The 26196-nt window shown below is 35.3% G+C and overlaps 2 protein-coding genes across 2 annotated transcripts in view; one reads left to right on the top strand and one right to left on the bottom strand.

The window, feature by feature from the left end:
* LOC115212738 (murinoglobulin-1) overlaps positions 1-1167 on the top strand; it is a 184609-nt gene extending 183442 nt beyond the window's left edge. The window contains exon 38 of the mRNA XM_029781387.2: positions 69-1167. Coding sequence (XP_029637247.1) covers positions 69-214 — 146 coding nt within the window. The 3' untranslated portion in view covers positions 215-1167. The remainder of the gene's footprint in view (positions 1-68) is intronic.
* Positions 1168-4079: 2912 nt separating this feature from the next.
* The window catches only part of LOC115213471 (inorganic pyrophosphatase), a 43035-nt gene continuing 20918 nt past the window's right edge, over positions 4080-26196 (bottom strand). Inside the window, exons 3-12 of the mRNA XM_029782464.2 lie at positions 25458-25577; positions 18266-18352; positions 17543-17606; positions 15070-15132; positions 13843-13883; positions 12131-12217; positions 9565-9650; positions 7581-7650; positions 6145-6184; positions 4080-4309 (exon numbers count right to left, since the gene is read on the bottom strand). Of these exons, the coding sequence (XP_029638324.2) occupies positions 4281-4309; positions 6145-6184; positions 7581-7650; positions 9565-9650; positions 12131-12217; positions 13843-13883; positions 15070-15132; positions 17543-17606; positions 18266-18352; positions 25458-25577 (687 nt within the window). The 3' untranslated portion in view covers positions 4080-4280. The remainder of the gene's footprint in view (positions 4310-6144; positions 6185-7580; positions 7651-9564; positions 9651-12130; positions 12218-13842; positions 13884-15069; positions 15133-17542; positions 17607-18265; positions 18353-25457; positions 25578-26196) is intronic.

The raw sequence follows: 26196 nt of genomic DNA on the forward strand, positions 1-26196 counted from the left end.
TACCTCTGTACTTTTAGTGATGTCAAATTAACTCCTCACTTAAAATTGCCTTTTGTGTTTCATTTCAGGACGTCGAGTCTTAATGCGAATGAAAGCTGGGCCAAAATTCAAAGAAATGGGTCCCGTTCGTCTTGACAAACATGTTGTTATATTTCCACTTAAATCTGTTGTAGAACGACACATGCGTAGACTGGCAAAGTCTTGCAAGAGATGATGGAAATTTAGTCTCTCATTCTCTTCATTCCTTCTTACACAATTATGTGAAAACTATATAAAAAAATTATAAGCAAAAGAAACAAAAATCCAATCCCTCACCACCACTGCCTCAATTGATTACAATGATATAAGGAAAAAACGAGGGGAAGGTAAGAAGTCGTTAAGCTTTATCGACTTAGGAATAACCAAATGTTTATTACTCCTGATAAACTACAGAATTACTATTAGTAGGTAGGGGAGATAATCCCTGTTTACAGGCAAGGTTTGACTATCAACGATGTTTGAACACAAAATATTAATGTCAAAATCATTGAGAGATCTGGAGAGTCTCTGGTGCTGCAACCAGCTTAACTCGTGTAACTTACTGATCAGGTCAATTGAATTTTGTAATCACCTTAAAATAATTGATAACTAAACAGGCTAATAATATTTTAATTGTGGATGTAATTTTTTTCTTTAAAGTTTGAAATAGCAAACTAAAAAACTGAGATCAAAATTCGTTTCATATTAAAATAATATTTGAATTTTTATGTAAAACTATTTCAAAAAATGTTAATTATTTAGTTTGTTTTATACTCTTCTGCTAATTTGTTTTTCTCAATTTGAAAGTCCAAGCCAAAGAAAAAAAAAAAAAAGAAACATTACCCCTTCCAATTAAGTATTTGTGAACTGGACAGTTATTCTCCCTCTATTATACCCAGTATATCTTTTACTCCCTTTCTTTAAATAGACATTTGTTTCATATATTCTATTAGGATTGGATTTTGATTTTTAAAAATATCTGCATCTTTTTTTTTTTTCTGTTGCACTGTCACATGACTCACTACTAATTAAGTAACTATTACACACTAAAAATAATCATCAACAGCTCCATTAATAGGAAACTAAACCTGATGGTTAGTTTGTAAAAATAATTAAAAAAAACCTAAATAAAGTATTTGTACTCCTTGATATATTCTGACTGTTTTCTTTTTATGTTTTTGTGACTGAATCAACCCATTGATTGTAATTGTTTCATCCCAAGTCAGCCCAGACTGAGGAGGCTTTATGATCAAAGGAATTCCAACCATGGCAATCCAGTCTTTATAGACAATAGATGACTGACTATATTGTCCAGTGCATCCTCCACTTAAACCAACAACGTCAAGGCTTATAAAGATAAATATTTGGTGCTAAACTTCAGAATATGTTGAGGCTGGTGCAGTGACAACTACATCCTCATTCACCAACAAGAACAGATTCAGAATGCTGAACAGTTCTTTTAACAACTTCTATACTCGGGTTTCTATTCTCCAGCCAAGCAAATACAGATTTGCCATTGTGAATTTAGCATATCTCTCCAGTCATGACAGTGTAGTCCCAGAGCTATATGTATCAGCTATTTTGTCAGACTGCAGTTTGTCTCTTCCAGTGTGTATAAATGGCTGTTTGCGGTCGTCATTCAAAGAAGGCCAACATAGAAAATACGATAAAGATTCTGTTAATTGTTCTTCATTTACACACACACACAGTAGCATGTGAAGCGAGTTGAGTGTCTGGCAAAATACAAGCTACTCACTGCTCCAGTGGATGTAATTACTATCACATGTTTCCTTCTCCTGATCTAATGTCAACAAAACCTCCCATTGTGTCAAGGCCAATAAAAACAATCCAGAAAAGTGGATTAGGAGAACTTAGGGAGTCAGGCAAGATGTTATGTTATGTTCTGGGTCTGTTTTGAGAACAATGCTCACATTATTGATCACAAGCTGCATGGGACAAAAATCAGCAGTCTTTTCTTTGGATAAACATCAATATTGTAGAGAGGAGGACTTACATAGGCAACTAGCAGCTGTCTTCAAGGTGTGAAAGGCTAGATCTGGCCAGTTTGAATGCTTGAAGGGTTAAGAAAACTTGCCAAAGCCAGCACAACAAATATGAAAAGATCTATGGTCAACTTTGACCAACAGAATCTATTTTCGATTGGTTGCTGGCAAAATGTAATTTACTGTTGATAAATAAATTTATCGCAATATGGGTATTGAAAACTAAATGAAAGACATAACAGCGCTATTAGAACACTACAGTGCTAGGATGCTTTTAGAATATTATAACAATGTTTCTTCTATTCTTTTACAAAGAAAAAAAAATTGTTAGACTGTCCAGCAAGTAAAATATGGTCATTCAGATTGTATGCTACCTGCCTGCTCTCACAGGGTCTGAGCACAACTCCTCCTTCCAGACCAACTCATTAAAAATTTATAACTGAACATTTTTCACTTGAGCTACCAGGATTATCTCTCCAGTATATTATTACACCAGATGTAAGGAAGTCAAAGTGAACCTGCACCCCTTTAATCACTTTAAACTGCTGCTTAAGAGTCTATTAACAAATTAGTTTGGTATCAAACCCTTTTCTCCATCAGTTACTCAGGAGATTAATTGGACAGAGTGAATTGCCAGTAACTTACTGCAAATAGGTTTCTCTGAAGATTACTTCAAACTACAATGTAATTTTTTATACAAGGACTAATTTTTCATTGTGTATAAAAAATATATATATATACACACAATAGACATTGCATGTGCAATAAATCAATATATTGACTCCTTACAAATAAAAGATGATGTTCATAGCTTTAGCCATATCACAAAAGTTAATATCACAATTGTTAATGAGGCTGATAAAGCTTGTTCAACTGAGGGGGGGGGCAGGGTAAACCCATTAACTCCTCTTTCAATTACACACCTACCATCTTGAAAATGAACAATACTAATCTACTTCCGAGATTAGTTATACATAGGGGAAAAGACAAGATGGTCTAATATGGAATGCTTTTTGCCATTGGTCCGCTTCATTAGCCAATTTGGAAGCGAAAAAAATCATGCTTCAGTCATAATTTTCTTAACATTTTATTTTTAAGTATATGTACAAGTTTTCTAATGTATAACTGACGACTTAAAAGTCTCTGAAATTTTCCCCAATGTCTCAACAAACCAAAAATCTACTCAAAGAGCAGATTTCAGCTTTAAACAAGGCAGCCTGAAAATAAATAAAGTAAATATTGAAATAGATTTTTAGATTCCATTGGAATAATTTCTTGGTTAAAAAGGTAAAATAAGTGGCCCAATGGGTTGGGTTAGAGAAGGAATAAGAGACAAAAGTGTTTCCTCCAGAATAAATATAGTTTAATCAAACAATAGCTAATGACATAATCTTAATGTAATGGCATTCCCCCCTCAAAAAAAAAAAACAAAAAAAAAATACCTGAAATTCATATTAATAGGGGGGGGGATTTTACATTTTCCCCAAATCTTAACCATTTAGTATTTAAACCTATTTTATTCAGCCTAAACAGTCTAATTGGCTAAATCCAGGCTCATGCCTACCATACAATGTATCTCTGAAAGCTGATGCCAGTGCCACCTAAATGGCTCCCGTGCCAGTGGCACGTAAAAAGCACCAACTACACTCTTGGAGTAGTTGGCATTAGCAGACATTAAACGATGATCATCATCATCATTGAAATCTTGAAGTTATGAGATAATGCCTGATCAATTGTAGGCTCCAGATTTTGCTTATGTGATTATTTCCAGAATGACTACAGGGTAAGAGCAAGAGGCTGGGCAGTTTGAACATAAAACATACAATATTTAGGCCTTATATGACCAGTTTAAATGCTAAAGTCTTAAGGAATGGGTAAGTGGATATTGCCATCTTTGAGTTTGTTCTAACAATGTGAAGTGAACTGGTTTTAATTAGAAATTGAAACCACATTACTGCTCCAGTTGATTAGCTTTCTTCTCTACATCATTAACCACTTATTTCAGCTCTATTTGAAATTGCTAAATAATAACAGAAAGCAAAATGGGAAGGCAAGAGATTTGGTTAAAATGTTAATAATTTATTAAAACAAGATTAATTTTTTTATGGGTGAAAAAAAAAAAATATGCCGATCTGTATTCTGTTGATTATGTATCAAAACAACCCAAAATGTCGCTGCTCTATATGTTTGTATATGTACATGTGTGTGTAGGTGCATATATGTATATATACATATATATGCATCATCTGTTTAGATCTCTTACTTGGTTACATAATGCCATTGATCCACTGAAAAGAGAGAGAGAAACAATAGTTAGAATATGGACATCATGTAATTAGTTTTGAAAACAAAATCCTCAACTCGATATCTTCAATAAAAAAAATAAACTCGCACTGAATGACCTGCACTGATAATACAAAACCATCATCATTGTCATTAATTTGGTTCAGTCAATTTTCAATTATTTTTTTCCCTTCTTCCAAACAATCACAGGTACATCAATTTCCTGGGAACCTTAGTTCAGAAACTTTTCGTGATTACTCATTTTTCAGAGCCAAGAGTGGTCACCTTGGTCAACACTTAATTAAACAAGTATTAAATTTACTCAACCCTTTGATATTAACCCATCTGAAACTGCTCCTAGTCCTCTCTATTTTAACCGATTAACGTGTAATGTCCAGAAAAATGGACGTAGGAAAAATTACTGTTGTTTGTTCCATACATGTGTATAGTTGGTTTGTTTGTAAACAGCACCTGTTCACTCATAGAGCACTAGTTTAGAAGCAGACTATACAAAAAATAAGCTCAATAGGTAGTTTACTTAACGAGCAATAGTAATTTTTCTGGACACTATGCATTCATGGGTTAAAGTGATCTGAATTATAAACTTCCAAAATCTTGTGTTAATTTACGTTCCAAACACCAGCTTAAATTCTTCATTTTAAAAATTCTATAAGATAAAGGTAGTGAATTTCAACTGAAATATGGTAACGAAAGGGTTAATAAATAAAAAGGAAATACGGGTGCCTGTATATTACTGTAATTACAAGAGGTTCTGAACTATCAGTATCTGGAAAGTTTGTGTGATATTAATAAAGACTGACCCTAGTCCTACGATAAGAATTTCTTTTTTTTTTTTTAAATGATCTACATTAAAAAGGTCCATCAAAATTTCATGTTAATTTATGTTCCAAACACCATCGTAAAAATCAGAGGTATTTTAATAAATTCTTCACTATTTTAAAAATCAATTAAGTCAAAGGTGTTCAGATTAGACAAAGGAAATGGAGATGGATCGGGGGGGACACTGCTGAAAGAACCCTCAAATGCGACATGACAAGCACTTGACTAGAACCCGCAGGGGAAAAGGAACCGAAGACGCCCGAAGCAGACATGGAAGTGGAGCATTTTGGACAAGCTCAGGACCACCTGACATGGGAAGCAGCCAAGAAACTGACTGCAAAAAGTGGAAAACAACTGTTGAGGCCTTTGCTCCACAAGGGGCAAAAAGGATTAAGAAGTGTATATCAATAGAAATACAGGAATGAATGGTTAATTAATTACAATAATATACAGGTATCTGTATTTCATTTTATTTAAGTAAATTAGTACAAATAAGAGGTTCCGGACCATCAGTATCTGGAAAGTTTGTTATATTAATAAAGGCACAATAGCCATGTTGTTGATGTGTTGGACTACTAAGTACATGGTTATAAGTTCTACCTTTACAATTGTCATCATCTGTTATTGTCTCCTATACAACTGTTTGTTTGCTCACGCTTTACTCCTACTTCACAGTTCAAGTAATTATTAGTAGCAATTGTATACAACTGTTAACATCAACTGACCAAACAAAAACACATGAGAGAGAGAGAGAAAGGAAGAAAATGAGAGGTAGGGAGGAAAAAGAGAATCTAGATGTTTGACCTGCTAGAAATAGTAGTCAGATCTTCCATACAAAGCTAATATGAGAATAATGTTCTCGAAATTGAAAGTTATACATTTTGACCTCAAAAGCTTTGCCAGCATGGAAGGTAGATGCTAAATGATGAAGTAGAAGAGAGAGAGAGAGAAATAATGTGAAGGTGAAGTTATTTGAACTATTTCAATGAAAAATACCTACCATCACTTGGTAATTCAGCAGGAGGACCAGCATCAGGAGCCTGCAGAAGAAATACATGGAAATGGAATTAATCTAGATTAAAGAACCAAGCTGTGTACTTAATACAAGATATTACTGGTATGTATATAGAAACTCCTCATCTCTAAAGCACCCAGTACACACCATAAAGTGGTTGGTGGTGTTAGGATGGGCATTCAGCTGCAGAAACCATATTAAAGAAGACATTGGAGCCTGACACAGCTCTGCAGCTCATCAGACCCTGTCAAATCACTCGACCCATGCCAGCATAGAAAACAGGTATTAAATAAGTAACAAAGTTACTCTTATTTACATTATTTACAAATGACAGATACTTGTCCTCATCTTGTTAACACAACATTTCAGCTGATATACCTCCAGCCACAGGCATATGGCATTGTGGTTAAGAACGCGGGCTACTAACCCCAAGATTCAGAGTTCAATTCCAAGCAGTGACCTGGATAACAACAACAACATTGAAAAATACCTTAGGAATGAGAACCCAGGTTCGAAATTTCCCTAAGACACTGACGAAGGCTGGAGGGTATATCAGCTGAAACATTGTGTTAACAACAAGATGAGGACAAATATCCGTCAAATGTAAATAATGTACATAATTCCTCATCTCTTAAATACAGAACTAAAGTCCTCTTGAATTCTAATGCACATGCCATGATAAAATACACTCAGTGCACTTTTGGAAAGCAGTTGGTAAAACCAGTAGAGACAATTTAGGGTCACAAAGAGATTCTTTAGGATGGCCCAAAGCCTTGACTGTTCTAGTGCTGGTACCATGATAAAATGCACTAAATACATTCTAAAGTAGTTTGTGTTAAGGGCACCCAGCTAAAGGAACTATACAAAAACTGAGAGGACTAAGCATGATATGGTCCTCCAAACCATTCAGGTTGGTAGTAACTTTAAATAAGAACTGACTCAACTAAGATGACACTCCAACTTAAGCAAGTATGGAGAACATGGTTCCAGGTTCAGCCCCACTGCAAAGAAGCTTGGGCAAGTATTTTTTAATAGTCTTGTGCTGACCAAAGCATTGTGAGTGGATTTGGAAGATGGAAATTGAAAGAAGCTTGTCGCACACACGCGCGTGTGTGTGTGTGTGTGTGTGTTCATCCCACCATTACTGCTTGACAACTAGTGTTGGTGTGTCTACATCCCCATAACTTAGTGGTTCAGCAAAAGGCTAAGTATTTTAACAAAAACAAAAAAAGAAAAGAAAAAGCCCAGGGGTCAATTTGACTAAAACCCTTCAAGGTGGTGCTCCAGCATGGCTGCAATCAAATGACTAAAACAAGTAAAATAAAAGAATGAAACCCATACAAAAAAAAAAAATCAAATATACAGCCTGCTTGCAATAGATTATTGATAATAACAGATTAGTGATAAAGTATTATACTTACATTATTGACGACAGCCTGTGCTTCGTCCTTTGTTATAGTATAAGGACTGTTAGCAACACTGGTATTTTCACTGAAATTACAATATTTCAGAACATTTACTTGCATTGCTTTAGACTTAATGCAGTTGTTACAGTGAATGTAAGCACTAATTTCTGGTAGGGAAACCAGAGCATGCAATTATAAAAGTCAAAACAATACAACTATATGCAGGGTAAAAGATGGCACATATGTATCTTCTTGCAAGCTGCCTCTCATAAAAATGAAATATCAAAATCACACACACACACACACACACACACACACACACGTTTTCCAGCATATAATTAATAAAAAAAAAAAAAACCCCACCATCAAATGCCCTTCTGCACCTTATATACTAATGATCAGGCTTTGGGTAGGACTCAGTATTAATAATGGATAATACTGGTGAAAGTGGAGGACAGTAGTGATATTTGGTTGTGGTAAGGTAAAATATTATAACTTAGCCCACCATAATAGAATACCAAACAGCATCAGTCTATATTTTCATGGTTCCTATACATGAAAATGTGCGAGACATTCAGTGAGAGGATTTACAATTAGCTGCAGTTTTTGGTTGCTTTTTTTTTTAATAGATTAGGCTTGCTAAAATCAGGGCGTATATTATATGTCCATGCACCTTACTGCCCAAAAATACAGTATGTGTATATAAAAAGAAAAAAAGGAGATGGGAGGGTTAAGATAGTTCAGGCAGATATCAATAAAGCACTCAGTTTTAAACAAATTTGGTTTACTATATCCAACAATAAGACACCAGTAAATCTAAGTAAAATACACATCCAACTAATTTTGGAACACCTTGAAAACGCGTTAGCATGTATATTCAGAAATATTAATTTCAATGATATTTTCTATATCTAATACAATAAAAACAACTGTTAGCTTTGTAAGGTGAATTCTACAATTAAAGATGTGATTTTCTCTATATGCATTTTTGTTTTTATATATATGTTGATTTACCAGAAGTAACAAATTACAGAACAATACATAAATGACAAGTGCCAAGTATCCTTTAATACAAAATGCAATGGCCCATAATCCCAGGATTCTCAAGTCATGTGGAGCCAATCATTTAGTTAATAATCCGATCCAGTTTTGTCAAATTACCTTATGGTTGAATATATTTCGAAATAAATGAAAGTTATAAAGAAGCTATTTATTTTTGATTTCTTAAAATCATTGCACAGCAAATACAAAAAAGGGCCATTTGATGTCTTGGATAGAAAACTCAAAGGCTGCCTGTGGGATCCGAAACCACATCTGTAAATATGACATTCTACCACTGGACCAAAGCATGCTATTTACCTTAGTTTTTATAGCTTTATCTACATTTTCAGCTAGAGAATTTTCACATTTTTTAAATCCTTATGATAAATATACACACAATCAAAAATGATGGTGGACCAGTGATGTAAGAAATATTCATTTGAATAAATAATTAGAACTAAATTTTAAAATCTAAAAAAAAAATTTTTTTTAAATCAACACAGGCGTGACTATGTGATAAACTTGCTACCCAACCACATGGTCCCAGTGTGACACCTTGGGCAAGCATCTACTATAGCCTCGCGTCAACTAGAGTCCTGAATGGATTTGGTAGATGGAAACTGAAAGAAGTCCATCATATATGTATATATTTGTGCATGTGTTTGTTCCCCATCACCGCTTGACAACTGGTGCTGATATGTTTACGTTCACGCAACTTATTGGTTCAGCAAAAGAGACCGATAGGATAAGTACTAGGCTTAAAAATAAGTTCAGGGCCAATTCCTTCAACTAAAACCCTTCAAGGTGGCACCCCAGCATGGCCACAATCAAATGACAAACTATTGAAAGATAAAAGACTATAAGAAGCTTACAAAGAAACATTGTCATGAAATGGATATGTGTTGTAAATTCTGTAGAATTTATCAGATTCTCAATAAAACAGAAAATAAATGCATACCATCGGATTCCTTCAGCATCAGTCATTTTATTCATCAGTTTCTCCCATTGTTCATGAGTCTCAGTAACAATTTTCAGAGCATAAGCCTATAAAAAAAAAAAGGCATTGACTAATTGTAACAGTTTATTTTTTTAACATTTTAGCATTTAAACCAGCCATATCCAGCCAAAATATTCCACCTGTTTTATGTTCAAACTGGCCAGATATGGCCTCTCACACCAATCCTACTTATCATTCAAAAACTGGTACTACTCTGGCATGTAAGCTACAAGGGAAATTACTTTAGGTTACTTTTTAATTTACTTTTCAATTTCTAAAAAAAAAGATGTTGGCCAAAAATTATTACAATGCGATCAGCAACAAGACAAAGGCAGTTGTATTTTTACAATAAACCAGCACTAAATTCACATTTAAGGAGAGAGAAAAAAAAAGGTGTCCCTTTGGCATATGATCTACAATTTAAAGGGAGATTACTTTAGGTTACTTCTTAGTTTTACTTTGTGTTAGTGCTTCTTTCTGTGTGGTCTACATGAGCAAATTTACTTTGGTGATTGATGTATGTGCATATTTTAATTATTATATGGTTTACTTATACATTTAAAATGCTAAGTATGAAAATAAGTAACCTAAAGTAATCTCCCTTGTAGATCACACACCAAAGTAGCACCCAAAAACTTAACAGTTACCTCATCAAAATCTTAAAGCTACAAGGTAATGCATGATGAATTCAAAACAATGTGAATAAATAAGCATTACATTTGACAGAATAATGTGAATGCTGAAAGGTTAAACACCACTTTTAATTAAGACAATTCTGTATAATTGTCACAAAAAACAGCTTTGAATAAAATATATCCGGAAAGCTACTTCATATGACAATTATTTAACTTTAGCCTGACCAGGCTATTTGCATGCCAGCATACATCTCTTTCACTGTTTCAATAATTGGATATTTACCAGGTTGTGAGAAACAGAGTTATTACTAACTGACAAAGAACAATGCAGAAACACATGCATTCTATGAGCTAATGGTGTCATTCATAGACCAAAACAAAATGTGTTTACACAAGTCTAGATGGAGAATTTTCTCCCAGGACTTATCTTGCAGTGATAGGTTTCATCACTGCTAATAACAATTGAAAATGTTAAACAGGACAAGGAGTGGCTGTGTGGTAAATAGCTTGCTTACCAACCAGATGGTTCCGGGTTCAGTCCCGCTGCCTGACACCTTGGGCAAGTGTCTACTATAGCCTTGGACCGACCAAAGCCTTGTGAGTGGATTTGGTAGATGGAAACTAAAAGAAAGCCCGTCGTGTGTGTGTGTGTGTGTGTGTGTGTGTGTGTGTGTGTGTGTGTGTATATATAATATATATATGTCCCCCCCCCCAACATCACTTGACAACCGTTGATGGTGTGTTTACATCCCCATAACTTAGCAGCTCGGCAAAAGAGACCGATATAAGTATTAGGCTTACACAGAATAAGTCCTGGGGTCGATTTCTTCGACTAAAGGCAGTGCTCTAGCATGGCTGCATTTAAATGACTGAAACAAGTAAAAGAGTAAAGAGTAAAAGAGAGTAGGACTTTACATGAATATACAATTGTATATATCTGCAGTGAGTCGTATTCAGTTGTGTTTGTATAGGAAGTGATTCAATCAGATATCCTAAAATAATTACATCATAGGATTGTTTTAGCTACTGGAAATACAGACACAAATACAAATTTACTCTGGTATAATTTTGCATTCATCAACATTTTTACATTTTTTCTTCAAGCTGTTACAGGATAGATGAAACTTTTTTGAGGCAGGCTTCTTATGGTCAGCTGCTCATGTTGTCAATTCCTACTTGTTTTTCAACTGTTTCTTTTATTTCATTGCATTAATTTGCACATGCCTGTAGAATTACAGGACATTCGTTTATTAAGAAATGTATACAATGAATCTTTTTTTTTTTTCTTTAGATTGTGAATGGCAGTTTCACATGTCCTCATTAACACAAATATGCATATTATTATACATGTCTTTTTGCCTTGGTAATGTGATACTTGTAAATGAGTGTTGCTCTCATATAATCAGTGTCATTCATTTTCTATTTTCTATGGAAACCTGTCTGATCATAGGAAACAGTACTTTGCCTGGAAACAGGTGAGGGTTGGTAGGAGGAAAGAGTCATAGGAAATCTACCTCCCTCAACAAAATTCATCCAACCCACACACGCATGGGAAAGTGAATGTTAGACAAAGACAAGTGTAAGAACAACAAGCAAGTGTATTAGTTTAACGCTCAGGAAGAATGGAAAAGTCTTTTACATTTTGAGCCTACACTCTTCAACAGACAGGATTAAAGGGTAAATAAGAAAATTTTTTTAAATGGAGAGAGAGAAAAAAAGGGTGAAGGGATAGTAAAGATATGGTTGTGTGATTAAGCTGCTTGCTTTCCAGCCATGTGTAAATAAAAAAGCATTCCATTTGATAAAATAATCTGAATGAGGGATTAAAGCAAGTTATAAAACAGTAACAACTGAAACAAAACATGAAAAAGTGAAGATGAATGAAGGTTTACCTTGTTTTTAGCTTCCCCATTGAAAGCAAACTGATTTTCTTGTTTTCCATCAGGCACTTTATAGTAACGGAACCATTCATAGGTTGCCTAAGTAAATAAGGAAATATTAAAGGGAAAAATGTTAAAATTGTCCAAGTGTCTAGCAAAGGTGATGCAAAGGACAAAGATAGTCCTAAAATTTTTATTTTAAAGATTAATGACAATTCAGAAACCTTATTATTATTATTAACAGATATATAACTTGACTTATTGGAACAATTCTCAGTAGCCTCTATTTTAATCCATCTACGCAATGAACAGCTTGTGATCTAAGAGAGATAACTCTGCAATTCAATGCAGTGTTTTCATTAAATTTCTTAGCTACTATAAAGAAAAAAATTTAACTTGCAAAAGCCATGAAAAGGAGAAAATCTTGCATGAAAATCGCTTGCATTTTTTTTTTTTTTTTTTTTTTTTTTTTTTTTTTTTTACATCAGCGATTTCAAATCACAACAGGAAATCCATCAAAATTTTTTTAGCGATTTGTTTGACAAAAGACCTCAGACAAGGTGAGGTTAATGTTAACAATGGATTTAAATTTCTACAAGAGACGTGTGACTGGAAGAAAAACAGTCAGTTGCACATGTATGCAGGGGCTTGGACAAATTTTAGAAGAAAATTGGCAGTTGCCTTTACATGCAAGTCTTCTGTTGCTCCTCCCACACACACACACACACACACACACCAAAGTTTATTCAAAGAAAAGGCTGACGACTTTGGTTGATAGTTTGGCAACAGTGTTAGAATGTTAGTTTTGCTGTTAGAATGCTACAAAAGTCAGAAAGATATAACATCTTGCCTGATCCCCCTCGCAGTTCTGCCAATCTTGTATCCTGGGTTAAAGCTGCTTTATTGGCCCTAAGAAGGATGAATGACAAAACTGATCTGGGCAGGATTTGAACTCAGAATGCACAGATTTAGAACAAATACTATGAGGCATTCAATCCAACTAAGAACTTGGCCAATTCACTGTCTAAATATAGCTAACCACATAGGCTCCAAACAGAAGCTATACCAAAGAAAAGTGATGAAATACGGTGGAGGTGAGTTGAAAGATGCAATTATCATTGGATTTTTTTTTTTTTTTTAAATACTGGATACTTTGAAAATAACAATGCATTTATTCATTCTTAATACATTCTGGCAGATTTGAACATGAATATTTGATCACTGTTGGTTTTCATCATCAGAGAACACATCTTCTCTTTGGATGATGCCTGTATCTAACATGTGATTCACTGTGCAATAAGTACACAATATGGTTCAATCATATTGTGTACCTCCGTAACCAAAGCTACCTTAACAGGCTGACGAATTTAAGAGCACAAGTTCTTGTTTATAGGAATCTGTAAAGAAATTATTTGCTGATGTTTGTTCATGTCTGCCAAAACAGATAATTCATGGAGTGCATGCAGGAGAGCATGAAACCAAACAATAATATATCAATCCATTCTTAAAACATTCTAACAGACTCAAATGTTAAATAGCTGAATTTCAGAATATTTACTGCCATTATGGGATGCATATTTCTCAACCATAAATGTTTTATTTAGGCTTGTTTGTATTTCCAATGTGGAATATGTATTCCAAATTCCAATCAACCGAAAAGCACTTTTTCAAATGATTGCTACAGCAATGCTAAAACGTAATTCCAGAATTAAGTCTTAACTTACCTTTAAAAATCCAGGCATTGATTTTTCTATGTCATCGACATCTAAAACACAAAAGAAACAGAGATTAAGAGTAAGAACAAAAATGTGAACATAGCTGAAATAAACCGAGATTCTTTGCTCTATGCAGAAATTGCAAAAGCTACTCAGAGGTATTGCAAGCTTCTGTTCTGAATCCATTGCATTATTGGAAATCTTTCCATATTATGAACAGGTATCTCAGAGTCACAAGCATTACACCTGAATGGAGCAGTGAAAACTTAATTAGTTTTTGCCTGTAGAAGGGTGGCCTCTTGCCAACCAGAGCCACAATTGAGTTAATTTCAATTGGTATGCCTTATCTTGATGGCTTTTTTTTTCAGTTGTCTGGGCTCTAGATCAATATTCTGCAGGAAATAGCATACCAACCCAATTGGAAAGTAGCGGCAGCTAACTTCATGAAAAATTACACACTCTCCATCTTTAATACAAATGTTATGAGAACACTACTCTAATTATAAATGTAATGTCATCTCGACTTTAAAATCACGAGGAGACTTGAAGGAAATTCAGATTGTAATACTGATAGATTAACACAACTAAGACAGAATGTTATCAGTATATAAGACTTTTCAGAATTGATAACAAGGCAGATTGAGATGACAAGTGGACTTCAAGGTTAAGCCAGTTCACTAAGAGATTTATATTTCTAAGTGAACTGAGGCTTGAAGCAATATAGATTTGAATTCACAACATGCCAATGAACAATGTTTAATATGATCTGGAGTGTCATAACCTCCAGGCAGAACATACAAGCTGAACAATATCACAAAATCATGATGTCAACCTGTGTAGAAATAATACCAGTTAAATAATAGGGTTATTCCACATAAGTATTTACCATCTCTTTAAAATAAAGATTATAGGTGTTCTACTAGCAAAAAAAGAAAAAAGAAAAAAACTTATTTTTATGGATCATTTCAATTTTAATGCAGACCTCCATCCAAGTCACCATCACTCCAAAAATAGATGTTTTATTTATTTTTTATATATGCAAAATATGTGGGAATATTAATATATGTTCCAACAATTTATAAAAATTGTTAAAATTTTTACAATCATCCTCTCAGGCTAGAAACACATGTATTTATAATACACACACAAGTATTAAGTAATCTTTGACTGAAAAAAAAAAATAATTGGACAGAATACAGTGCCATAAAAATCAGCAAAAATAATTCTAAAACTTACCATTTAAATCACTGGCTAATGGATCGGTAACATCAATTGCTAGAACTTTCCAATCAGTCTCTCCTGAAATTAAAGAGATAAAAAATCCATAGTACTTTGCTAGAATTAGGAACAAAGTTCTGTTTGTAAACATGCAAGACATGCTACAAAATACAATAAATAAACTACAGAATAAACCTCCTGTAGATTTGACCTGCGACTACATGTGTAGAATAATTAGTTTACAATAGGCTACAATATTCTTTTATTCTTTTTTAATTTCAGTCATTTGCCTGCAGCCATGCTGGAGCACTGCCTTTGGTCGAACACATCGACCCTAGGACTTATTCTTTGTAAGCCTAGTACTTATTCTATCAGTCTCTTTTGCCAAACCACTAAGTTACGGGGGAGATAAACACACCAACATCGGTTGACAAGTGATGATGGGAGAGGACAAACACAGGCACACAAACACACACATTTATACACACGATGAGCTTCTTTCAGTTTCTGTCTACCAAATCCACTCATAGGGCTTTGGTCGACCTGGGGCTATAGTAGAAGACACTTGTCCAAGGTGCCACACAGTGGAACTGAACCCGGAACCATGTAAGCAAGCTACTTACCACACAGCTGTGTGCCTTGTATAGTTTACAATAGTTTAAATAATTAGTTTACAATAAACAATCATAAACTGCTATCTCTGTTTCAACGTTATTACAATGGACAGGAAAAGACAGATCAACTTACAACAGTTTCAAGTATCAAAAATACTGTCAGCAACAGAATACCAGATCCTCAACTGTATATGTTGAAACTGCACTTGTATAGCTGTCATTATTATGCACTTTGTTAAATCAGGTAACGTGGCTGATGCCAGCCCCTATGGCTCCCATGCCGGTGGCACGTAAAAAGCACCCACTACAATTGCGGAGTGGTTGACATTAGGAAGGGCATCCAGCTGTAGAAACACTGCCAGATCAGACTGGAGCCTGGTGCAGCCTCCTGGTTTCCCAGACCCCAGTTGAACCATCCAACCCATGCCAGCATGGAAAACAGACGTTAAACAATGAACACAAGCTGTTTACAATGATATATCTAGTGCATTTAATTCTCATTAGTTTGCATACACAGTATCAGCTAAAATTTGTAGGTTTATTCTCAAGTGGACTCACTCACAAAAAATTAATATGGTGGTAATTTATACAATAAATAAAAGACAGCATTTTCCTCTGTGTACACACATAGACTCAAGTTTTATCTCACTGCATGGCTGGTTTGATTACAGAAGTCACTTGGGTAAGTGACTTCTGAAATCTTGGGTCAACCATTGTCTTGTAAGTGGAACTAGTAAACGGAAACCATAAGGAAGCCTGTTGTATATTATATCTATCACCAACATCATTTAACATACATCTTCCATTCTGGCATGGGTTGGATGATTTGACAGGAGCTGGATAGCCAGAGATGTGCACCAAGCTCTACTGTTCTGGCATGGTGTTTACAGCTGAATGTCCTTATTAACTCCTACCACTTTACAGAGTAGAGTGGATGCTTTTTACATGACACCAGCATCAGCAAGGTTGGCTTTGGCCGGCAGGCACACACATACACACTGAATGACCTCAGGAAACTAAATCTTTCAGGCACCTGGCCATACTCAAGAAGACCCATACTCTGCAGCAGCAATGTTAAGACTGATCCTTCTGTTGGTGTAAAGCACTCATGACAGTGCCATGTAAAAGCGCCCAGCACACACTGTAAAGTGGGTAGGCATTAGGAAGGGAATTCAGCTGTAGAAAATTTTGCCAAATCAGACTGGAGTCTGGTGCCTCACAAAAGACCAGCCAACCTATGCCAGCATGGTAAACATGTTAAAAGATGATATATCTGAAATTAGTGTGGTAGACGAAGTCACCAAAAAAACTGAAAAATGATATGGTTGATCATAGATCTGATCATCCACTACTGCTCACCCAGGACACAAGTTCTTATCTCTATTTCAAATCAATACTTTTTAAATACACCCACTCAATCCATTGTTTAGATTTACAATATGTTTCAAAAGTGTTTATCTTCTCCAGCTGTTGGGAATTTCTCTCTTATTCAGCTTTCTCTGTCATATCACATTATAATTATGTTTGCTTAATCAATATATTCAATATATTGGCTGTGTAGATCACATCAAAATGTTACAAAGCTACATCTATACAACAGAGGAGATCAAGTAGACCTAAATGAAAGTTCACAATTAAGCTTTTGTTTCTCAACTATTAAAAAAATTGCCCCCATTACAAGAATGACTCTTCACAATGGCTTAATTGCTACAGCTCTACTGTTCCAGTTTGTTTTCTTTGTTTATAATCTACAGATTTATGTGTAATTAAGAAACTTATAAATTTTAATTAATTTTGATAAAAACAAAATTTCAAACTATTCATTGAACAGAAAAACAAATATGGATGCAAGACAGGAGAGAAAGAGTAAAATATACCTTCATCAATAAGGCACATCACTCCGAGGACTTTCACTTGGATAACAGCACCCCGTTTGTGGATCTGAAGAGTAGATTAATTATTGAAAATGTGTTAACGCTATAACACCTAAATCATCAATATACATTTAAAAAAAAAATTTAATGGTGTTTTTCTGGAGGTTAAAGAGGATGTATCTCTTACACACACACACTTCAGAGATTTGTCTGGCAAGTGATTTGATCTGGGACTGTGTGTTGAAATTCAAACAGTGTGGAGGATGCATATTAGCCATTCAAAAATACAGACTCAACTTCTCTAACATTTACTTCTTAGTGTCAAAAAAATGTCACACCAATTGCAATCTGGTCACTGACAGTTCTACTGCAACTCAGAGTTACCTTTTAAAGTGATCTTATTTTAGACGACTTTAAAACAGTTGAGTTGGTATCATTCAACCAAGAGCAGTCACATGCAGTTTAGTATAAAAAAGATTGACCTTTTAGCAATTAAACCAGCCATATCCAGCCAAAATAATCTACTTTATCTTCAAACTAGCCAGATCTAGCCTCTCACTTACCCTACAATATTATTCTAAAAATAAACAATTACGTCATTGAAATCTAAAATCTACAAGGTAATACATGACTAATTCAAATCAATATGAATAAATAAGCATTACATTTAACACAGAAATTTGAATGCTAAAGGGTTAAAATCAATGCCTAATTTTTTCAACTTACCTTTGATCCAATTTCACAAACATCAATTGGGTCAGAATCTCCCTTAGTGTTTGTATCTGGGGTTACAAAATTTGGGTCTTCCCAGGTCTGCAAACGAAAGACAAATGGTATTTGAACAAAGTTAATAAACAGTCATGTCAGGGGTACAGGTTCAAGTCCTGTAGCCACTTTCTGGCAACTTTTTTGTCTTATAATGGTAAAATACCCAATCTTTCTGTTTTCTCAGCTATACTGCATTCGAAATTTACACATAAAATGTCAAAATGTATTATCTTATAATAATTCTGCATGTTCTTCCATTACTTAGCCCGTCTGTAATGCTTCCACAGTGATTGGTTGAAAGAGGGAGGGGTATGAGAAGGGGAGGGGCACATGTTATGCTAGCATGGGTTGGATGAATACATATTTTTGAGGAATTGTTTTACAACCAGATGCACTTCTTATCACTAATCCTTACCTATTTTATATGGAAGGGTTTTCTTTATTATTATTATTATCATTATTATTCTATTTTGCTTCAGAAATAAAGCTACAGGATAATTTCACTGACTAACATCAATGTCACCCACCATTTTTTATTGGCTCAACACTTTCATGCAAAGGACACAAAATGAGAAGTCACACACACACACACACACAGAGAGTAAGTGTGTGCCTCATCCTAACAGCGCATAAGTATTATGAGTGTCACCATAATACAGGCAGTGTCCATAGTTTCCAATCTTCTGTCAAAGTATCTCATGAGGAAATATCCCCTTGTCTGTAAACAGGCGAGGGTTGACAACAGGAAAGGCACTCAATTGTAAAAAATCTTCAACAAATTCCATCTGACTCGTGCATGCATGGAGAAGTGGACGTTAAAATGACAATGGTGAAAACTCGTTTTCATGAGAGTTTTACATATAACAGATCAAAACAATAAAATTTCAATGTGTGTTGCTGAGACCCCCTTCGGTCATGACTGACCATGGGATTGCACCTAGAAAGTTACGTTCCCAGGCACAAGTCCAGGCAAGGTTGTTTTTATGGAAGACCAGCAGTCGCCCATGCATACCGGCCTCCCCTCTCCACACCACCAGTGTTATCCAAGGAAAAGGCAGATACAGCTTGGCACCTGTGACATCACAACTCATTTCTATAGCTGAGTAAACTGGAGCAACGTGAAAAAGTGTCTTGTTCAAGAACACAACACGCAGCCTGGTCTGGGATTCAAATCACAACCTCACGATCGTAAGCTCGACGCTCTAACCACTGAGCCATGCACCTTCAATGTGTGTTATATTTGGTATACTTAAATAAAACTAGGAAATGTTTTAAGAAGACAACATAATTATAATTCCCTGCATTCCAAGTTTAAATTCTATCAGAATTGTCTTGGACTTTCACTCCTCTGGAGTTGATAAGATAAGCACCACCCCATGTTCTTTTAGCACCATCAAGTTGTCAAAGTGCACCTGGTGACTTCTTTCATAAGTACTAAGTACCTGTGAAACTTCCATGGTGAGAAAAATAAAATGATTTCCATTTGCTTTCCAGTTTAAATTTTCTTTTTTTTTCCCCTAACACTGCTTTGCTAGATACATGCAAGTTCACAACACCTGCCTGGCACAAGGTAAAGAAAAAAATCCTAAAAGAAACACTGCAATCCATTTTGTCCACTATTCTACCAGTTCTGCCAAACCACTATCCTAGACTGGTACTTTAACCCTTTAGCATTTAAGCTGGCCATATCTGGCTCAAATATTCTATTGGTTTTGTTAAAACCGATCAGGTCCAGTCTTTTTCATCTACCTGACAATGTCATTCAAATCAAACAATCACATCATCAAAATCTCAAAGCTATGACATAATGCATAATTAATTCAAAACAATGTGAATAAACAAGCATTAAATTTGACAATCTGAACACTAAAAGGTTAATTTTTATTGGCTGGACCCAGAAAGATGAAAAGCAAAGTTGACATCAATGGGATCTGAACTAAGAACTACAAATACTACAGGGTGTTTTGCCCTACACTTTAATTGGCCTAGTACTGGCATATACCAAATAGTAGCTACAAGTCATCATAAGTAGGCAAACATCTTAGAGTACTTACTCTTGGCCTCGCATAATATCAAGGATGTAACAGCTACAGAAAGAGAAAATTACACAAGTACTTGACTGATATTCATTTTCAGCTAAACAGACAGGAGCAGCATGAAATGAGAGTGCCTGGCTTTGGACAAAGTCTCTTGGTCCAGGAACCAAACCCACAACCTTAATGATCGTGAGCCTATCACCCAAATCACTAGGCTATGCATCTTCAAGACAAGCTTATACTAATAAGCTCAATTAATTTAACAAGATTCCTTTGCTGGAAATGATTAGCATTTTTTTTTAGCATTTTATCTAAAATATCATATCTAAATCACCAAGCTTTAATTAAGTCAATAGTGAACAAGAGAAGAAGCAAGAACATGTTGAGAGGCAAGAAGCTGTGTTTCAGATCCTGCTACAGCATTATGTACACAGAGCCCTCAAAATCTGCAATTACAGAGATTTAACAAAGTACCATACATGATCTAATTCACTAATGTCAACAGTGGCAACACTATAGAATTGATGAGTGTGCAAGGTTGAATTCAGTTATTCTTGCAGGAAAAATTATTTACAACAGGTTGGTATTCTTTCCAGGGAAAGAGCTACCTCACCTTCAGGTATATAAAAAAAAAAAAAAAAAAAAAACACTACCCCTACAATCTTCATGGTTTGGAGAGAAAACAAAACAACTGAAATATATCAGGAATTAAATTCTTCAAATGTTGCTGTATGAACAAAGAACTGCCATAATTTCTCAAACTGATGGCAATTTATGAGGCCAAAGATCATAGCACTGAAGACAATGAAAGAACCTCTACAGGATCACTTGAACTGTTATAAATAGCAGTCAAATGAACACACAATCTAGAGAAAAAAAAAGCTGGGTGTCACAGCTGGGATGTTTTGTTTTGTTTTTTATATCAGTTCTGCTGTTTAGTTAAAACCAGGGGTTAAAGAACAATTATCTCTACTGTCACCACCACCTAGTTCTACATATTTAGCCGACTGGATAGTTAGAAACCTGATATAATGACAATACACCAGATGACAGCAGCTATTCATAAATTAATAAATACAAGACACACTATATATATATATATATATATATATATATATATATATATATATATATATATATACATATAAGCATAGAAACACAAAAGATCAAATAAATCATTCATTCATGAAATCTCCCTATATGCAACAACAATGCATGACATGGCTGACCATTGTTGATTTAATCAATAACTCACTTTGTTTAATTGAAAAACCCCACCCACAAAAAAAAATCCACTAGATTTAATGGAACTGAAGCAAACATTAAACCAAGTTGAATTAATTGTAATCTATAAAATTCAGATATAAATTCAAAAGCCAAGGGATTGAATCTTGAAGATTGCAGTTTAAGTAGCTTTAATGAGATGAATGAAACGACTTAGATAAATTAGGAGAAAGTAAGCAATAACATAAATTAAAGGGAGGTACACAAAAGAGAAATAGGAAAACTGAATCAGCTTCAGTGAACAACAATTCAAAGGTTACAGAGCTATTGATTTCATCATCATCATCATTTAACATATTTTCTATGCCGACATGGGCTGGGCAGTTTGAACCGAGCTGGTAAGCACGGGAGCTGGACCTGGTTCCAGTCTGATTTAGCTGGATTTCTCAGCTAGATGCCTTTCCTAATGCCAACAATTTTAGAGTGTGGTGGGTGCTTTTTATAAAATAAAATCACTCTCGTCATTCTGTTTTAAAACATTCAATACTAATCCCTGGTTCTATGATAGAAATTTCCAGTTTTGAAAAGGTGATATAAATTAAAACCTCCCTTCATAATTTCTATGTCTGCAAACATAACACTTTGTATGACAGTAACATTGTTTAGGATTAGCAAGTGATGCTATAAAAAGTTTAAAAAAAAAAAAAAAAAAAACCCCACGCACAATGGACTTTTTAGTTTCCTATTTCTTTACTGCTCACAAGGGGCTACACACAGAGGGGACAAACAAGGACTGACAAACGGATTAAGTCAAATGTATCGACCCCAGTGCGCAACTGGTACTTAATGTATCGACCCCGAAAAGGATGAAAGGCAAAGTCGACCTCAGCGGAATTTGAAATCAGAACGTAGCGGCAGACGAAATACCAAGCATTTCGCCCAGCGTGTTAACAATTCTGCCAGCTCGCCGCCTTTTTAGTTTCCATCAAGTGAATCCACTCAAAAGGCTATGGTCAGCCTGGAGCAACAACTGCTGACACTTGCCCAAGGTGCCAAGCACTGAGATTGAAAGCAAAAAAAAAAAGAGGGTGCAAAGCAAACTTCATAATCACACAGCTATACCTGCATCTGTTATACACTCACATAAACTTATATAGAGAGGTATGTGTAGATACACACACACACACACACACACACACACACACACACACTAAGTACATGTTTACACATGTACGTAAAGAAAAGAAACCTGGAGAAAAGAGACAGCCAATTTATAAAAGACACAACAGCTCTCTTTCTGAATAGAGTTAAGGACACAAGTTAATACTGAACAATCAATCGATAAGGGTTGAGCATAACGAGGGATGAATCAATGCAATGGAATTAAGTCAGTTTAATCCTTTATCGGTCAATATTTTATGAAAGACTAATGAGGAGATTGCAAGGTGAATAAGAACAGAGTATAAAATAGATGAAAGGGACAAAGGAGATTGAATATGTAAAGACTGCATTATTAATAATGAGCTAAAGTTTATAATAAGTCATAAATAGCTTATTGATGAATGTCTTATAATAAAGCTCTTTGGATCTTCTAATAGCTACTTAACATTTCTTCTTTAATATAAGTGTACATATGAATTGACCGAGTCACAAGGGCATTGGTTTTCGTTCTGGCTCTCTGTATCGAGTGCAAATATTGGGGGGGGGGGTCAACATTGCCTTTGAGTTTTTAAAAAACGAAATACCTGTACTGTGATTGATTCATCACTATCCCTCCTGATCTCTTTTCCTTTACCCTCCACCCCGGTTTTTTTCCCCTCAATCTCTCTCCACCTTTATTCCTCCCCTCCCCATCTCTAAAACATCATTCTTCCTGTATGACCTGGCAGATCAGTTCAGGGTTATGTCACCAGTGTCTCAGTGCAGACAACTTGTGTTCACACAAGCATGTGCTACTGTCTCCTTGCCTTGACAGCACAAAAGTTGTAAAACAAGTGTCACCTTCGTGCAAACAGTATCCTTCATTGCCAGTCTTGTGAGACATGTCTGGTCATAAGGGGAACTATTACCTTACTAGGAAACAAATGAGGGCTGGTGACAAGGAAGGGTATCCAGCCATAGAAAATGCACCCCAACAAATTCCATCCGAAACATGAAATGTGGACACATTAAAATGAAAAATTTTATTTTACTTTTTTGATTTCTTCCTATCCCATTTTAACAAGTAGACAAAAGTTTAAAGATTTGACCATTTGAGAGTATTTCTATATTTCTAGTTTTTACATCCTATTCTTGCTTGCTGAAAGGTATTACTAAAAGTGTTGATATATCATGAAGGGCTCTAGCTGCAAAAAGCTATCTGAAAAAGTCCTGTTCAATCCATGCAGCATAGAAAAGCAAATGTAAAAACCATGATAATGATGAAATTGTTTTACATCTTTTTTTCTATGTTGGCATGTATTGTATGGAGAGTTGCTAGACTATCTGTTTCAATCATTTGACTGTGGCCATGCTGGAGCACCACCTTTAGTCAAGCAAATCGACCCCGATACTTATTCTTTGTAAGCCTAGTACTTATTCTATCAGTGTCTTTTGCCGAACCGCTAAGTTACGGGGACATAAACACACCAGCATCAGTTGTCAAGCAATGCTAGAGGGACAAACACAGACACACAAACATATACATATATATACAAGGGGCTTCTTTCAGTTTCCGTCTACCAAATCCACTCAAGGATTTGGTCAGCCGAGACTGAACCCAGAACTATGTGGTTGGGAAGCAAGTTTCTTACCACAATCAAGCCTGTGCCTATATATATCATTGTTTAATGTCTATTTTCCATGCTGACACGGGTTAGATGGTTTGAGAGGAGCTGTTCCTGTGATCATGATTCAAGAAGATATACAGCAGTATGCTAAAGATCGGACATAATCTCTCGTGGACAAGAAATGTAAAGTTTATAAACAACACAAACACTGTAATTTAATAGCTTTCAATGTGATACCTGTTAAACAGAAATTATTTAATCATAAGTTGTCTAATCATAAGAGAAATTATGCTAAATACAACTATATTGAAAACCTTTTCCTCCTGGCTATATTGGTGAGTAGAAGCTTTAACAAATTTTATCCTGAAAATCACCTGCGTAAATTACACAGGTGTGCAAATTACAAGGGTTTTAAGGTATATGTGCATTACCACCATCAAATGACAAGTAAAAAAATAAAAGAAAATCTATGCACACACACACACACACACACACACACACACACACAACAGGCTCCTTTTTCCCCCATTTCTTTCCATTCACAAACACTGATTGCACCAATGCTATAATAGGAGACACTTGCCAAAGAGCTGTGCAGTGGGATTGAACCCAAGACCATGTGAGACAAACTTCTTAATCATACAGTCATGCCTGCACCCCGTTTGCATTGATTTGCAATTGTAATCAATGAGTTTTAGTAAAATAGCTGTAACATTTATCTGCACATTATATTGGTTTCAAATTTTAGCACAGGGTCAGTAACTTCGGGGTGGGTTAAGTCGATTACATCGACCACAGTGCTCAACTGGTACTTATTTTATCAACCCTGAAAGGATGAAAGGGTAAGCTGACATCGGCAGAATTTGAACTCAAAACAAAGCCAGCTGACAACACGAAGACAAATGTTGCCTAGCATTTTGCTCAGCATGCTAATAATTCTGCCAGCTTGTTACCTTATATGTACATTATACTGGTATTTACCAAATGAAATCTCAATATTCATGCAATGAGAAATTACAAGCAGACTAATAAAAAGAGAGAGGGTGGGGTTCAGAGTGAGGACATGTCATTTTAAAACTTAAAATGGTGTAATGAAATAAAGAGTTTTTTTTTCCCATTTACCTGTGGAAGTGCTCCATAGTTCCAGATATAACCATGGTGAGGGAAAAGGTTCTTCACAAATCTCACTTTGCCATTCTTAACATCTTGTTTGATGGGATTCATCATGTCCTCTTTGCAGATCTATAAAAAAAAAATAAATTTGTAAACTTTTTAAGAGAAGGTAACAATTTTTTTTCCAATCTTCCATGGAAGGATGTCTGGTCATAGAGCAAATATTACTTTGCTCGAAAACAGTTCCAAGTAGACAACAGAAAGAGCATACAGCTGTAGAAAAACAGCTTCAAGGAATTCTGTCTGACCTATACAAGCATGGAGAAGCAGACATTTATACAATATTATATACCTGCTTTTATATACTAGCATCGGTTGTACAGGTCTTCGAAATCCTAGTTTTTTTTTTTTTAGAGTCTGTTTATATAGAGCTAGCACTCACTTCAAGGAGTCATGGACATCATATCATGATTTCATAGTTGGCATGGTTTTTATAACTGGATGCCTTTTCTAACACCAAGAATATTATAGTTTAGATGTACATTTTACTAGGGCACCAATATGACAATTCAACAAAAATTCACAAACATAAACAGGCATGTGGTTAACAGGCTTTGCTTTGCAAAGCATGTAATTTCAGGTTCAGTCCCACTGCATGGCACCTTGGGCAAGTACCTTCTACTACAGTCCCAGTATAACCAATACCTTGTGAGTGAATTAGGTGGATGGAAACTGCATGGAAGCCTGT

The sequence above is a fragment of the Octopus sinensis genome, linkage group LG6 (assembly GCF_006345805.1).
Source record: "Octopus sinensis linkage group LG6, ASM634580v1, whole genome shotgun sequence".
In the NCBI taxonomy this organism is placed as follows: domain Eukaryota; kingdom Metazoa; phylum Mollusca; class Cephalopoda; order Octopoda; family Octopodidae; genus Octopus; species Octopus sinensis.